This window comes from Colobus angolensis, unplaced genomic scaffold, assembly GCF_000951035.1.
Source record: "Colobus angolensis palliatus isolate OR3802 unplaced genomic scaffold, Cang.pa_1.0 Scaffold30, whole genome shotgun sequence".
Classification (NCBI taxonomy): domain Eukaryota; kingdom Metazoa; phylum Chordata; class Mammalia; order Primates; family Cercopithecidae; genus Colobus; species Colobus angolensis.
The window spans coordinates 2,976,131-2,992,781 of NW_012116266.1; the positions used below are offsets into that span (position 1 = coordinate 2,976,131).

The following is a 16,651-nucleotide window of genomic DNA, read 5'->3' on the forward strand; positions in this document are numbered from 1 at the left end:
GGTGAAAGACACAGGGAAACACAAGTAAGTCACTGCTAACTGCTGGATTAACCCAACTATCGCGCTCCATGGACCAAATCACCCAGATGACCGCCGTATCTTCACTTGACTGTAGCAGCTTAACAAGAAAAACTATCAGAGCTGTGAATTCTAAGGATGAGGATGGTTTTCCTTTAGCAGACAAGCAAGATAGTGAGGGCTCAACAAATGAGACTTCTCGAAAGAAGTCGTCTTCGTCTCACCTGATATCTAGTGGGTTCACAGCAGCAGGGCTGTACTGGTTGTTACACTATTCAAATGCTTCTACATTGGTTGTAAATAGCCACTGCCCCAGACCCCTGGGTGTCCCCACCTCTCTTACCCCTTCCCTGAGATCCCCTGGATTTCTGACCCGGGAGACCCCTAGGTCCCTGCCCAGCCACAGGCCAGCTCCCACTCTGACTAGTCGGCACCCATGCCATCGGGATGCAATATGTGCTTACCATCCTCAAAGCTGCAGTTCTCCCCACACTCCGTGGCCTCCTCATCAGTGGGATAGGGGGTAGTTGTCTCTTCGCTCTTCACGGTGGGTCCCAGCGTCTCTACTGTGGGCTTGGAGTCTGTGTAAGAGCAAAGGAAGAGAAGAGAATGCTGTAGCAGCCTGTGTTGCAACCCAGCAGGAAGAAGATGCCAAACATCTTTAGAGAAGAAAAAGAAGATGCACACATGTGCCCCAAACTCTGAAGTCACATCTGTGTGCTGTCAATGAAGTCAGAGGCATCACCATAGTAGAATGAGAATGGTCCTGGGTTGCAAAACCAGCAGTGACAGAGGTAGGGACACAAACCCACATTCTTTACTCCATGGCAGAGGCCCTGAGGTTAGCACGAAAGGCCACATGAGGCAATAATGGAGGGGCGATAGGTGACACTGACTCCAAGGAAGGACCAAAGCACACTCTGGCTCATGTCTGCACAAAACTGGATGGACGGGAATATGGATTTAAAGGGGCTCAGACTCTACATGGTGAAAGTGGTTTGGGGCTATGCCTGAAGGTCAGGGTGTGGCAAATTCAAGTGTTTCCTGGATCCAAACACCTACTGTAAGTGAGGAAAGCAGACATGGTGGTGGGGGCAGGGGAGGGTTGGAGAGAGAGGAGGTGATGACAGCTGAGATCTTATATGCCTGGTTTAAAGGTGGCCTCCACGACTGGCTCCAGCAGATTGGGGCCTGGAGGGGAGGTAGCCCAGTGTGGCCAGGCCAGGTCTTCCAAATATTTCCCCCTTTCCTTTCCCTAACAAGAAGGCAAAAATCCCTAAGTAAAATCTCCAGATGCTACATGTTGGCAACTCGTTAAAAATGTTATACTACCTTGCACACAATGAACCCTGGGTAAGCCAAACCTGGCTGCAGGCAGTAGGTTTTGACCTCAGCTCTAGGTGAATCATTCACCTATGCATTTGCTTATTTGCTCACGCCCGTCATTCATTCAGTAAGGATTGAGGGAGTGAATGGAGCTATGAGTCAGGCCCTGGGTGGGGTGAAAGGGGTTCTGGAAACTGGTGCTCAAGTCCACGTGTTTTGGGGTGGCGTCTTCATCCCAGAGCTGTCCACCGACAGGATGCCGGTGCCTTGTCCCTCTCATTTCTATACATGTTCCTTTGCGCTATTGTATGTGATTAGGCGCCTTTGTCAGGCACCCTTCAGGATATCATTTAATAAAGCCAGGAGCTGGAGGAAATTGCTAAATATGTTGAATAAGCTTTTTCACGGTTGACTTCCCACCTTTCTGCTATTAAATACTACGTACGTAACCTTTCATACTTCCCTTTGCTGTGTCTGCCTTTTGCTCACAGTAAATAGCAAATAACCTCGAAGCGTCCTAATTTGTAAGTTCACATTTGTCACTGTGTCATAGAAACTCGATTGTAAAGCAAACTATGGGGCAGTAAGGCAAAACATAATTATCTGAAACACAAACAAACCAACTAACAGGTGAAGCAGCCCTGTCAAATTATTTAGCTGCAGCAGCTCAGCCCAGGCCATTATTTTTCCTGTTATCCTTTGGGATAGGGATGAAGAAGTGAACCAAGGATGAGCGGGAGAAACAGATGGAAATTCGAAAAGCAAACATAGCCACATGACCTATGGAGAACAGTTTCTGGAAATGTTAGGTAGCAAAATGGGTCAGCTGATTGGTGTAGAGAATGTTAAACCTGGGGGCCAGTGAGGCACCAGAGGGCAGGGCGTGTAAATGAAAGTGGAGGAACGGCAGGCACGGAGGCCTTGGTGTTTATACTGTTTGTGCAATGTTTGTACTGGGCGCTTCAAGGTAACTGCCCATCAAACAGCAGCGCTCTCCCTGAAATTGAAACCAGATGTCAGAGACTTCAAAGGAAAGGAGGCTGGGCAAACGGAATGCTCCTCAACTCTGATCTTCCAAGGAATGGCCAGGCAGGGCTTTGAAATAGGAAACCTGTCGCTGACCATCACTGGTGTAATTTGGGGCAGGTTGGGGTTGGGGAGCAATGAGGGAAAGAGGTCATTAGCAACTGTCCCCCTGACCAGACTAGGAGGGCGTGGCACCGAAGGGCAAGGGATGGGGGGAAGAATGAGGTGGACTTCATCCAGCTGAGTGACCTCTGGCAAGTGACTTCTAACCTCTGGGGCTGTTTCCTTGTCTACGAAAGAGGAATTGGCCCAGGTCTGTGATATTTCCCAAGCCACGCATCACTCTCGTCATTGGGTTGTGGAATCTATTGAATAGGTCATGACCAGCATTTAAAATGTATCGACTATAATATTTTAGAGTGCACTTCCATGGTTAAGATGACCATTGCTTTGGGAACCTTTGGTTTCAGTTACATTTATTTATCATAAACAGTTTGCTGGGTGCCAGGCAGCAGTCTAAGTATTTCATATCCATTCATTCATTTAATCCTCACAATGACCCTACGGGGTGTAGATAGACTATTGTCATCTCCATTTTTCAGCCAAGATAACCAAGGCACTAAGAGACTAACTTTTCTGAGGTTATGCAGCCAGCAAATGGTAGGGGCAGGACTTGAACTTGGCAATCTGTCTCCAGAGTCCAAGCACTTACGCATACACTGTACCCCGTACACACAAGTGTGTGTGTGCTTAGAAGTGAAGCGGGTTGTGAAGGAAAATTATTTTAAATTGTGTATCATGGGCAGAAATGCGTGAAAGCCACTGGCTTACAAACTCCTGGATCCCCTACAGCACTGAGCCCCTGATGCCAGGGCAGCCATAAACGAAGCCAGCTTGTATCGGGGGGAGGTTTTCTGCACCTGCGAGAGGACAGGTGACACACATTTAGCAGGCTGCAGGGAACTTTGGCCTCGTCCCCAGGCAATGGGGAGTAACGTGTCTTCCTATGAAGATGTGTTCACTAGGGCTGCCTTCAATTCAAAAGTGAGGAGGCTAATTTGGGCCCAATTCCCAGCCCGTGTGCCTCAATGGGGCTCCTCTGCGCTGCCGTAGCCAGCATACAGGCAGCATTTTTCTCCCTGGGAGCCAAAAGCACTTCTCCGACATGCCCTTATTAATCCCTCATGCCATCCTGCCAGCTGAGCCGGTGACAGGTACAGCACCGACAGGAAAATGGGGATACCTGGGGCCCTGGTGGAGGACGGCACGATAACTCAGGCTAGTGGCTGCTCCTGCTGGCATCAAGCTCAGGCCCCGAGCCCCAGTGGCTCCCATGAACTCCTTTTGGCAGGCAGTGAGTGAGCTCCGGGTAAGATCTGGTGCCAGCTCTGCTGAGGGAGGAGGGCCAGCGCCCCGAGGAAAGGAAGGTAGGGCCTGACTCAGAAGGGCAGGGCTCTCCCTCGGAAACCAGGAAGGCTGGGCACCCTCTGTGGGCCTCACCCTCATTTGGGAGAATGAGAGGTGTTCCCCGAGGCCTGGGCCACCTGGCAGGAATGAGCAGGACAATGAGAAGGAGTCCTGCCGCCATCAGCTCCCTGCAACAGGGTCCCTCCTGAGCAAATAAATGCCTTTTACAGATGTGGCTCCGAAATGAAAATGAAGTCTCTTAGCCACTGACATCTGGAGGCCAGATTCAGACATAAACCAATTACTTTATTATCATGAGGGGTTTTTTTCTTTCCTAAATCAACAGCCACAGCCCTCTGGCCTGAAGAGCCAGGGTCTAATTGAATTTGGGTGGGTGGTATGTGGTTATGATTTGTTTTTGAGAGACTTGGGTTGGAGAATTGAAATGATCCTTTAAAAAAGACAAAGTGCATCCCTTGAGAAACTGTCCCGAGTCCAGAGGCTGTGGTACCCGCGGTCTGAGGCAGGAGAACACGGCAGGGGTCTGCAGCGCTTCCAGCTCCAGGGATGGCTGCCCCCTCCACAGCCCTCCCAGGGCCTCGTGGGATGTCAGGGTCAGAGGACCATGGGGGTGAGATACAAAGAGGAGGAAGTGTCCTCTTACCTGTCCAGTCACAGCCCAGCACCTCCAGCCGCATCCCAATCCCCGCTGGCGACCACCTCTCCGGGTATACCCGCACATACTGCGCCGGAACGGGGTCGAACCTTCGGATGTCAGGGGTGTCATAGTGCATGTTCCCTTCAAACAGCTGCAGGGAGAGAGGCCACTCAGCCCTACTGGTGTGGGACCCAGTCCCTATCACCTTCTTGCCTTTCCTTCCCCTTCTCCTCCCTGCCCCGCACATCCAGCCAGGAAGGCAGATTCCTAGTTGATCCCTGGCACTGGGACATTCCGATCCATGGGGCCTTCATTTTCAGACCAAGGATTTTATTCATTTGGAAGGTGGTTAGGGACCCAGAATTATGGAAAATAGGAAGTAAACAAAGGTGGCAATTTCCAGGTTGTGTCTTTTACCTGGTGACTGAAATGGAGTATCTGGGGAAGAATTTGGCTCCAAATGTGTTTTCAGCTGACTTTGGCTAGAGAAGGGGGAAGGCAGTTTGGGTGATCTTTGACCGTTCTGAATTCCTGGTCTACTGGGAAAGGGATGCTTCTTTTTCTAATGCGTGAAAGCCTCGATTGAGGTAGCCCAAGCTGACTGATAATTCCTAGCTCACTGAGAACCTGGAGGGAAAATGACCCCTAGGCCAATGACACTGTCTTCTGGTCACACATTGACAGTCTTAGACTGTTTCCCAAACCTTTGTTTAAGGAAAGCATTCCTGTCAAAAGAAACCTCACATGGAGCCCCAGTTCATAAAACTGATGATGCGGGGAGCAGGGGGCTGCTTTGGTGGAGCTGGGTGGAGGACCAGCCTGGAGTACCCTTGGAGACACTCATCCAGGGGAAGGACAGGAGTGGGTGGCCAGGGCCTGCGGCTGATTAGCCCCCAGGAATTCTGCAGGACTGCTCCAGGTTTCAGGATGCCCTGGGTCCACGATTCCGAACCGGAAGCACTGTCTCGGATAGGGCTGTCTCCCACAATGGCAAAGATCAACTCCTTTCCCAAGAAAAACCAGGCTCAGCTCTCCCTGGGGAAGCCTGCAGCCCAACTTCTGTTCCACTGATACAAAGTTCCACTGATGCAAGCCCTGAGCCTTTCTAAGCCTCTGGAGTTGAGAGCTGGGAGTTTACCTCAGCATCGCAAAACCTCTAACCCAGCTCTTGCCTCTGTATTCAGAATGGAAACATTTGCTTAGCAAAGGTGGCCCCGAGACATGCAACAATCCTTCCTTTTTTAGGGACCTGTTCTTTCGAGAAAAACAAGGGGTAACTAGAGATAAGAATCAGAGAGCGTGGCCCGCCAGGAGACTGATCTGGGGAGGGACAGAGGCATGATGTCTCCTCCCCTTCTGGGGCTCCTCGTGTCTGTGTTGAAGGCTGACCTTCACTCTGGTGGCAGAAGGGTAGGCTGCACTGGCCTGAGCCTCTGGCTCGGAGTGAGGTTCTCTTGTTTCTCCCTTGCCTCAGTTTGAGAGGCAGGAAAGATCTAAGCAGTCAAAACTAGGAGAATACAAAGGAATGCAGTGACATTCAGAAAAACATCGTTATTTTTGGAAGTCAACCTCTAGTTTCTATAGCTTGGCCTCCAAAAACCACATCCCCTTTAGATGTCTGGCCAATTTCAAGGTAACTTTATCTGAAAGAATGTATAAAGAGTGTTGAACTTTATAAAAAGTCAGTGTTCAGTAGTGGTTAAGCATTGACTTTGGAGTCAGACTTCCGGTTTCTGAATCGGCTCTACCACAGGTGAACTGTGTGACCCTGGGCATGATATCAAGTGTCAGTTTATCATCACTAAAATGGGAGTGACAAAAAGATCTACTTTGCATAGATGTTGTGAGGATTAAAAAAGAGTCATTGCCGGGCCTGATGGCTCATGCCTGTAATCCCAGCACTTTGGGAGGCCGAGGCAGGTGGATCACTGGAGGTCAGGAGTTCGAGACCAGCCTGACCAATATGGTGAAACCCCATCTCTATTAAAAATACAAAAATTAGCTGGGTGTGGTGGCGGGCACCTGTAATCCCAGCTACTCAGGAGACTGAGGCAGGAGAATCGCTGGAACCCTGGAGGCAGAGGTTGCTCTGAGCCGAGAACACACCACTGCATTCCAGTCTGGGTGACAAAGACTCCATCTCAAAAACAAACAAACAAACAAAAAGAGTCAAAAATAAGGTATTTAGCACAGTGCCTGGCACAAAGTAACCTCTCAAATGTTATCTGTTTTATTGGATTTCAGGAGTTGGATGATAACTGTTCAGATGGGGCATCACCACTCTCCGCTCCCTGTACCCCACTTAGCCTCCCTGTTGAGGGTGAGGTTACAGAGGCCTCCAAGAACAGCCTACCTTTGGTTGCTGGGTCCTGGGGTCCTGAATGTATTCCCAGTCCTTGCCATTTAGGCTGTAGGAGACTTTGAACTTGCGTACAAACGCCCTGGCTTCCACGGCAGTGATACTGTCTCCTCCGCGGGCTCCCTGGATGATGACGCCTTTCACTGTCTTGGGTGTTCCCAGATCTACCTGAAGCCACTCCTCACCCGGCTGGGCCTGAGGGATTCGAGGGAACCAGCCCGCGCGGCTGCTGACCAGGCGGGCTGCACTGGGGCTCCAGAGGTATTCGTGGGTGGAAGAGGCGGAGATCTGGGAGTCTGCAATGAGGCCTGAGAGCATCCCCAGCATGTTGGAGCAGGGGGCATCTGCAGAGAGGACAGGAAGATACAAGAGGTCATGGCTGACACCTGCTAACCAGGGACCACCCCCTATAAGGAGGGAGTTGCAAAACAGCCCAACTGTCAAATACTAAGTCAGCACTGATTTCTTTGCGTGGTGAATGTGTATAGCACTGTGGTTGAGAGCCTGGACTCGGAGCTAGACTGCCTGTGTTCATGCTCACTCTGCCACTTTCTAGTCAGAGGGCCTTGGGCAAATTATTTAATTGCTCTTTGCCTCCGATTCCTTAGATCTAAAGGGGAGCTAATAGAGGTGCCTACCTCTTGGGGGCTGTTGCAAGAATTCTGTTAGTTCCTAAGACCTCACAGGACAGTGCCTGGCATATTTAAGTATCCAATGGCCATTAACTATTTGTGCTTACAGCTCTAGCCAAGAACTCTCAGAATGTGCATCTGCACATCCCTGTTGATGACACTAGTCCCCACTGACCCTCTCAGGGACACCGAGCACAGGGGAACTGAACTAAGCACTGAACTATTTCCTAGTGATTGTTTTGCCAAGCAGAAGGAAACCTTCCTGGCGTCAGTATCAGGTCTTTATCCCCCATATATGTTATCACTGCCCTTTACTGCCTTGGATCCTTCTCACATGCTGTTCCCATGACCCAAAATGCTTTTCCCTTCAGTCACCCCCAGGCTAACATTTTCTTACCCCAAGCTCAAGTGTCGTATCCACAGAAAGGCTGTGCCCCAATTTTCAATCCACACGAAATTGGGTTCCGTCAGAGCACCCTGTTCTTTTCCTTTATATGAACATTCTAGTTTATCCAGTACTTGCATTTGTTTATTATCTATCTTGCTCACTAGCCTGAAAGTTCTACAATGTCAGAGACCCCATCTGTTTTGTTTCTGTCTCTATGTTCCATTCCCAGTGTGTGCCTGGCACATCAGATGTGTGGAGCAAATGATTGAGTGGAGAATGCATGAATAAATGATGTCAGGCAAGGCAGGGTCTATAGTCAGTGTTCATTTCATACTTGCAAACTGAACTTGCAAACTGAACAAGTTCATTTCATACTTGCAAACTGAACTATGATAAGAAAGATTCTCCAGGTTGTCCCCCTTCTTCAAAATCACTGGTTCTATCCTTTCAATCTTCCATAGAATGGAGCTCATTCTTCCACCTCAGAATGAGCTCTAACTAAATATTTGCTGATTAACCTGGAACAGCAACAGGAAAGGGACAGAAAATAGTCCCCTAGACAGGATTAGCATGAACTGATCCCATTAGAAGAAAACAGGGTCTTTGTGTAAATGTGATAAGAGCAGAGAATTTGAATTGAGAAAATGTGGGTTCAGATCCTGGCTCTGTCACCTCCTAGTTGGGTGACTTTGGGCAAGCTATTTAACCTCTTTGAGTCTTGGTTTCCTCATCAGTCCCTGGCCCACCCTACCTCACAGGGTTGTTAGAAAGCATAGGCAAGATGATGAACAAGAAAGGCATGTGGAGATGCAGAGACTGTACAAACACAAGGTGTTTTAACTAGAAGCCTCAAACAGGGTCAGACCTTGGAGCACTCCCTATCAGAGCTGCAATGATTAGGGGAAAGACACGTGGATGGATGTACACTGAAGACACTTCCAGGTCAAAGAGGCAACTTGCCTGCCCTGGGCTGAGCCCACAAGATAAAGGGGATTGGTCTGTCCTTACATTTCTGGGGCTAATCCAGCCGTCATCATCTCCCATCTGCACCCCCTGCATTAGCCTCCTGTAATGTCCCAGCTCCCACTCTGGTCTTCTCCAGTCTACATACCTTGGGTTTCAGCCCACAGAAAAGCTGTGTCCATGCCCCTCACTTCCTCTTTTGGTCCCTCTTGCCACCGTGCCATTGAGAAAGCTGTGACCGTTGCCTGGTGCACTTTCTGTCCCCTCTTCACCAGGTAATGTCTGTTATCTGCCTTCTAGCCTCACCTCAATCATCACCTCCTCAAGGAAGTCCTCCTTGAGCTCCTAGGCTGGGTCAAATCCTCTACAATGTACTTCCAAGGACCATAAGCCTCTATTTCCAGACGTTGATGACAGTTTGGATTTTATACTTATGAGTTTATTAGTATGTCTGCCCAACTTGTCCATATGCCCACACAGAACAGAATCTGTTGTGCCCACCATTGTGTCCACAGCACCATGCACAGCTCTTGGCCCCTGGCTGAGGCAGCAGAGACTGTTATTCGAAAGCAGGGGCTTTGGACTGAAACTGCCTAGATTCAAACCATGGTTCTACCACTTACTGGTGAGTGACCTAGCTCTTTAAGTCTTGGTTTCCTCATCTGTAAAGTGAGGAGAATAATACCTATAGAGTCCTTATGAGGATAATAAAATATGTTACATCTTAGGTGCTTAGAATGGCATCTGTACCTAGTTAGCATTCCATAAATGTTAGCTATTAATGGTAGAAATCATACATGCTTAATAAATACATACTGAACGAATGAATGAGAAGACAAACTCTGGTAGGACTTGAGTCCTTGAGCCAGTCTGTCTGGGAAGGTCATGTGGTACAGTCATGCTGTTTGCAGAGAGTTGAAAGGGAGCAGAGCCCAGGACTCAGTCAGCACCCCAACCTCAATGGAGCCCCCACCTCACCTGTGACCCGGCAGCCGAAGAGCTCCAGCCGGAGGGCGATACCTGAGTGCCAGGTCTGAGGGCGGATCCTAACAAACCTTGTCAGCAGCGGAGCGTGGAGCTTGTTCAGAACCACCTCAGTTGCATCGTTGTTGGCTTGAAATACCTGTAGCGTAAGATGCAAAACCATGTTATAAATCCCTGTTTGTAGTTCAGCCACTTGAGCAGTCATTGAAGGAGATGGGAAGGTTCTGTTGAATTTTCTTTTCCTCAAGCTTAAAAATAATCAGTGGGTGTGTTGCTTTGGGCTTTTTAAAGAAACACAATGTAAAAAAAAAAAAATGAATTTCTTACACTGTTCTACTTGAAAATTATCAATAGTCTTCCCAGAAAATTTTAGAGGGAAGGAAAATTTTGCCTCCAGGCCGAGAGCAGGTAGAAGAAGGAAAACACTCGAGAAGCTAAGGAAGAGGAAGAAAAGTATAATATCTGTTTAAAATGAAGTAAAAATGTCATCTTTTAGGGCTACCAGACCTCACTCACTAGCTTGACCTTGACACTCCCTCTTCATCATGTTGCAGGCACCTAGGAATATTTGCAGAGCATTTTCTAATTGCAAAGTGCTTCACGGTTGTTTTTGTTAGTTACTTGATGCCATCCCACCCATGAGCGGGCGAGATGATGAGGGGCACCCTCTACCTACAATGGTCCTGTGTCAGTCAACACTTTCTTGGTTCTCTCTGGTCTTTGTGGTAGGGTCAGGGTTGCAGACAGTCCTTCAGAGTCCTGCTCCAGCTTCCTCTCACTGTAGTCCCACCCTATAATGAAATCCATCCCTGTCCCCATCTGACCAATACATCTCTTATGGGAGGGAAGGCTTTTTGGAACAGCTTCTGATCCAACATGGTGGGAGCAAGTCCTGGCTTTCCAGATGGCCCAGATCAATAACTGCCATATGGACCTTATGCTTTTTTGTGCTCTCTGTTCAAAAAAAAAAGAATAAAAAAGTAACTAGAGCAAAGTATATGTGAGTTTCCCTTGGTTTTCCTGAAAAAGGGTAGAGGGAAAAACCAACTAACCAACCACCACTTCTAAATCATACCTGTCATAGCTATAACAACCAAGGGACTCTGTAAATCAACTTAGAGCCAACTCTGCAACCATCAGCGATTTCTCCTGCTTAGGAGAACCAGATGCTTCGGCTCCTGATATTCAGGCCATGCCAAGTGTTTGGGCACACTAACAGGGTTGGGACAAGGGGACTAGGGAAACTGGTATATTTGAAGACTTTTCAGCCAGATGCAACACAATACCTTTGAGTATAAACAAGTATGTCTATAATACCCCAGGAGGTAGGTATTCTTATCTCCACTTTATTGGATAAGGAAACTGAGGCTCAGAGATGCCTGTCTGGATCTATCATCCTTGCCAGGTTTTTAGGTTTTAAGCTTATAGTCTCTTCTAACACATTTTCAGTGTTTGTGTTCATGGCTGGAGTCATGAGGCCCTTAAAGTCTCCAGGCATGGGCTGAATGGAGGTAGGGTCACTGTCCAGTGATGTGTTTCCAGTGTGAGTTTATAATCCCACCTTAGAATGGCTTTGAGTAATGGCAAAGAGCAGCACAGAAGTCTAGAGCCAATTGACAACACAGTCCCTTCTTCCCCATGAACTATGAACTCTATCATTTAACAATCCTATTTCCTACTTGCTAACGTTAAAAGTTAGAGCCATTTAATAACACACCACTGAAGACATACCTTTTGCAAGTAACTGAAGGGAAGTGGCTTGCTGAAGACAAACAGGGAAGCAGATTTTCGTTGGTCCACCATATTCAGTTTAAACCACTGCTCTGATGCTAAGTCCACCAAATCTGGGGGTACTCCCAGCTCACCCAGTCTGCTGCTCCCTCTCCTCCCCTGGGAAGCCCTCCCACTGGGTCCTAAAGTTGACAGCAGGGAGCGCACCGGGGAAGAACTTGTTACTCACTCCTCTCTCCCAGGTTCGATTTTGCTGCTTCCTGTATAGCGATTGTGGGTGAGAAGGAGTGAGAAGACCAAGTTAGCAAGGGAAGGAGAAAAGCCAAGGCAATGGAAGGAAGGAGGGTTAGGGCCAGACACCCTGAGGAAGGCCCAAGGGGAGTGGTGCCTGAGCCTACTTCCTTCGTACTGATAAAGGGCTCCACAGCTCTCAGGAAAGGGATGGGGAACTGGATCCAAGGAAAAAAGAGATTCATCAGTTCTCTGAGAATTCAGCATGAGGCAGAAGCTATCTGTTTGTTTTTGTTTTGTTTTGTTTTGTTTTGGCAAGGAAGAAGCAAATGCAGCACTTTGCTTATTTCGGACGGGTGCTGTGAGCAGCAGCGGGGGGCCTCCACGGGCCTGCTCTCTGAAGATGGTGATGGGGACTGTGTGTGTGGTCGCCATCAGGAGACGCTAAAGAGTTCACATTGGGGGAAAAAAGCTTTACTTGCCACGTGAATGCATAATTGGAAAGTTGAGTGGATCTGAACTTTAACACTGCTGCTAATCCACAGCATATACACCACGCTGGTGCCGTTTAGAAACACAGCATGTCTTATGTGTTGCTAATATCCAATTTTATCTTATCTGACCCCGGCATTTCTCAGCCTTGGCAGGCAACACTAAGAGACCTTTTCTTTCCTCAGTGAGTAAATGATTGTGTATTTGGACTGTCTTTGGGATGGCGGTGTGTGCATGAGTGTGGCTCACATGGGCGTGGGGTGCACATGCTCGCATGTATGAGCGGAGGGAGGGGGTCAGTCTTCCCATGGATACATGTGGCCACAGGCTCTGGGTGAACCCTCTAATCTCTGCTTACAGTATCATCAGTCAGGAAGGGAGGCAAGCACACAGTTTGTATCCCCTAGACCATCTACCTGACTGCTTCAACTAAACTTCACTCTGCCCTTTCATTTTGCCCACTCTTCTCCCACCCTTGAATCAAATGAAGGATCTTTTCAACTTAGCTTCAGATTACCCTTCACGTTTCCAAGCCTAGTTCCTGAACTGTTTTCTTGTCTGCTGTTGACTTTGTGTTCATATCTGCCCTCTGTTCTCTGGATGGCGAAGGAACAACATCTTATTAGATTTTTAACACACCTCTCGCTCAGAGTGTGGTATAGTGGGAAACACAAGACAAAAAAAACCCACTACTGAGTCAGAAGCCAGGAGCCGCGCTCTGCTGCCGATTAGCTCATAAGTGTGGGCAAATATCTCTACCTCCCTTGGGCCCCAATTTCCTCCTCTGTTAAATAAGGGGATTGTATGAGTTGATTTGTAAGGTTCTCTCTGGCCCCCTGCTTCTAAACCTCTCTTCACATGACTTTCTGTGGTTTGAACTGCTCTAACAGTGTCCACTTTGCAACAGGGCACTTTAGTTACCCGTTGTCCCTTACAGCCTAAGTGCTTTTGCAGACAATTGCTGTGGATGTTTTATACACTTTGAATAGTGCCCGGAACACATGGGGAGTGCCCCACTCACAGGGCAAGTATACCTTGTTGATGTGTTGCTTCAATACCAGTTCAAATTATTAATAACAAAGAGTCATGAATAACAACACCTTAGTCCTTACATATTGTCTTTTGCCCAAAGATATCAAAGTGCAATTTATGAAAATCCATTTTTAATGAAATATTAAGCAGTTTCTATTTATCCTGACCCAATGGGTTTACAAGGTCTCTATTTTTCTCCCTGCATCTCCCCTATTTATAGCTAGTAAATGCTTTCATATATTATACATCTTTATGACTTTCTCAATGCTTCTGTGGTTTTAGAATCACCCTTCATATGTTTTCTGATCAAATTCACTGAGATGGATTCTTGGCTTCGAGTCTAGGCATTGCAAGGTAAGGGGTTGTGTGCATGGGAAATGATGCCAGGAAATTGGTTTTATTCCCTATTCCCTGACGACTCACTGAATTACTATAGGTAAATCAATAAACCGTAGATACCTTGGTTTCTCCTTCAGGAAAATCAAGTCGATAACAGGCTTGCAGATAGACACTTAAGTTTACTGGCCCTCCCTCCGAGGCTTGCATAGCACCCAGGACAGATGTTAGCGTGTCAGCCAAGTCACAAGTCACAAGTGGGTCTTTGCACAGGTGGGATAGTTTCAAGTTCTAAAAGCCACAACTACTCCCAAGTCCCGCCTTCAGGCCAACGATTTTCAGACCACAACTTTGCAGTGAGGTATCTGAGAAAAATCAGTGGGTTGCCTTGTATGTTATACTCAGATGGGCATATTCAAACAGAATGATCGAATGTTAACATCTGCTTTAGAAGCTGGATGTCACAGAGGACATACATTTTTTATTTTTTATTTTATTTATTTATTTTTGAGATGGAGTCTTGGTCTGTCACCCAGGCTGGAGTGCAGTGGCACAATCTTGGCTCACTGCAACCTCTGCCTCCCGAGTTCAAACAATTCTCCTGCCTCAGCCTCCCTAGTAGCTGGGATTATAGGTATGTGCCACCGTGCCCGGCTAATTTTTATATTTTTAGTAGAGACAGGGTTTCACCATGTTGGCCAGGCTGGTCTCGAACTCCTGACCTCAAGTGATATGCCCGCCTTGGCTTCTCAAAGTGCTGGGATTACAGGTGTGAGCCACCACACCTGACCCATTTTTTATTCGTTTTAAAAGAAAGATCTTAGTATGGTTGTTTACTACCCAAAGGAAAATCACAAGTATGTTCAGGGTGACCCCAGTTTTCTGATGATAGTGTTGATTATATCGTAATTATTAAAAATATATGTGTGTGCCTGTTTAAAAAGAGCTAAGCTGAACATAAAGATTTCTTCAAGTGCATCTCTACAAACCAACTTTAAAAAGCAATTCAGGGCACAAAGTGGTCTAGATTATCCATTTGGTGCCTCTCTGAATTCTGAATATAATCCAGCATTTTTCAATTGATTTCTAAGACCTTTGGTTTCTTGTCAATAGCACAGAACCTGAAAACCATCAGCATTTCCTGGACTTTCTGATTTGCACCTCTTAGGGGAGAGGGGGACCTGCCAAATAAATCAGCTGCTATCCAGCATCCCAGTTTGGTTGTATCTACACTCCCAGGAAAAGAAAATCAGTGCATTTTGACCATTCCTGTGAGTCTGCAAGGCATGGACAATATAATTCAATGTCATATATATGTGTGTGTGTGTGTGTGTGTGTGTGTGTGTGTGTGTGTGTGTGTGTGTAATCTAATAAGAAGCATCCAGCCAGAACGCAATACTGATGCTTTCTGAGACCATCTCAGAACATTTTCTCTGCTTCCCACCCCATTTCTAGTAACAGTCACCTTTCCTTGCTGACACTTCCTTAAGTTGTCTTTGAAGAACACACAGTGACTGGCATAGCTGAGGACAGTGAGCTTTGCAGCCTTCCTACTTTCTAGGCCTCTAAGCAGAGGGATTTTCTGCCCAGCCTAAAGCCTTTTCCTATATACCATTCATCTTTGCTATCAATACCCATGTGGCCGGGACAGTGTAGATGCTACCTGTCATCACGCCTGCCTCTAGGGCCTGAGATGAAGATTCTGTCCAAGTCTTTGAGCTCCCTGGAGGAGAGCCACAGCTGGCTGTTTCACTCTTCCCAAATGAGGTGGGCCCTTTGGCGGACAAACACAGTCTTTCCTTACGTGCACCACCTCTCATGTGAGTAGGGCTTCAGTATTCAGCTTACACACTCCCATCTCTTCGTTACCTGTGGTGTTAACTACTGTTTACTTCTATTTTGCTGTAAATATCTAAAGTCAGCCAGCTCCAGGGACTGCAAAGAAAGCAGGGAAATGTTTCTAAGACAGCACAGTGCTGGAGCCCTGGGGTAGAAATTGTGCATGAGATGCTCCTCTTCTTTTTTAAAATAAATATTTCGCTCCACTAATAAATGTTTCATTGCCTCCAAAGTTCTCCCTTTCAATGTACTTGGCACAGACACTCAAGAAGGAGGAAAACAAAGCAGGGAGAAAAGTGGCAGGAACGCAAGGCAGAGGCTGGGGGAAACCAGAAGCATGTTTTTAAAACTAGTCTCAGAAGCAAATGTGCTGACTCATCCACTCACCCTGACTGCAGACCTGTGTGTCCTCCCTCTCCCACCCCCTTCCCTTGCATCTGCTCTAAAACCAGCCATTGGGTCTACACGTAAAAATAAATTGCTAATCAATGAATGCCATCCTGTTTAATTAATTTGTTGCACAAAACAGGCAAGTAGCAGGAGGGAACTGTTGCACTGGGGTGGGGAGGAAATGATATGAAGGCAATGGGCTTTTTTTGTTGTTTGTGAATAATGGTCCTGATCTTTTTCCTTTAAAACGCCCCTTTAAAGACAATTTTAAAAGTTGTTTTAAAGCTTCTTTCATTCTAGTGGATGTGGGAACTTAGCCAGATATAGAGTCAGAGGCATGTGTGTGTGTGTGTGCATGTGTATACATTACATACATATATGTGTGTATATATATAAAGAGAGAGATTAAGAGAAGGTGGGGATGCGGGTAGGCAAAGAAGCGCTCTAACAACCAAATGCACATTTAGGACTCTGATGACCTCTGCTCTCATCCTCCTTTACTTTCGGGCTGTTTTTGTCATCAGGCAACTTTCCTACATGAAGGAGGAGACAGGCGCAGGGGTGGCTGTGTTCTGGGGGGCGGGGATGGGCGCATCCCCATCTGTGTGGGCCTGCGGGGCCCGCTAGATTTACTGCGGGATTATGTTACCCCCATCGAGACGCTGAGCCCTGGAACACAGCATACTAACAGGATTAGGGTTTCAGGATTTGAGACAGGAACGCTTCGGGGAGGAGGAGCGGGAGGAGCGCAGCTCAGGGGTGGGGCAGGAGAACAGCGGGCGGGGGAGGAGCACAGGATCAGAGCAATGAGCGGGCTTGGGGGCAATGGCCAGTGTCCT

At 47.5% G+C, this 16,651-nt stretch overlaps 1 protein-coding gene across 5 annotated transcripts in view; it reads right to left on the minus strand.

Moving 5' to 3' along the window:
* The window catches only part of NRP2 (neuropilin 2), a 115,558-nt gene that overhangs the window by 47,808 nt on the left and 51,099 nt on the right, over positions 1–16,651 (minus strand). For all 5 annotated transcript variants that reach the window (XM_011949889.1, XM_011949888.1, XM_011949887.1 and 2 more), the window contains exons 8-11: positions 9,756–9,900; positions 6,789–7,138; positions 4,442–4,586; positions 483–599 (exon numbers count right to left, since the gene is read on the minus strand). In XM_011949889.1, the coding sequence (XP_011805279.1) occupies positions 483–599; positions 4,442–4,586; positions 6,789–7,138; positions 9,756–9,900 (757 nt within the window). The remainder of the gene's footprint in view (positions 1–482; positions 600–4,441; positions 4,587–6,788; positions 7,139–9,755; positions 9,901–16,651) is intronic.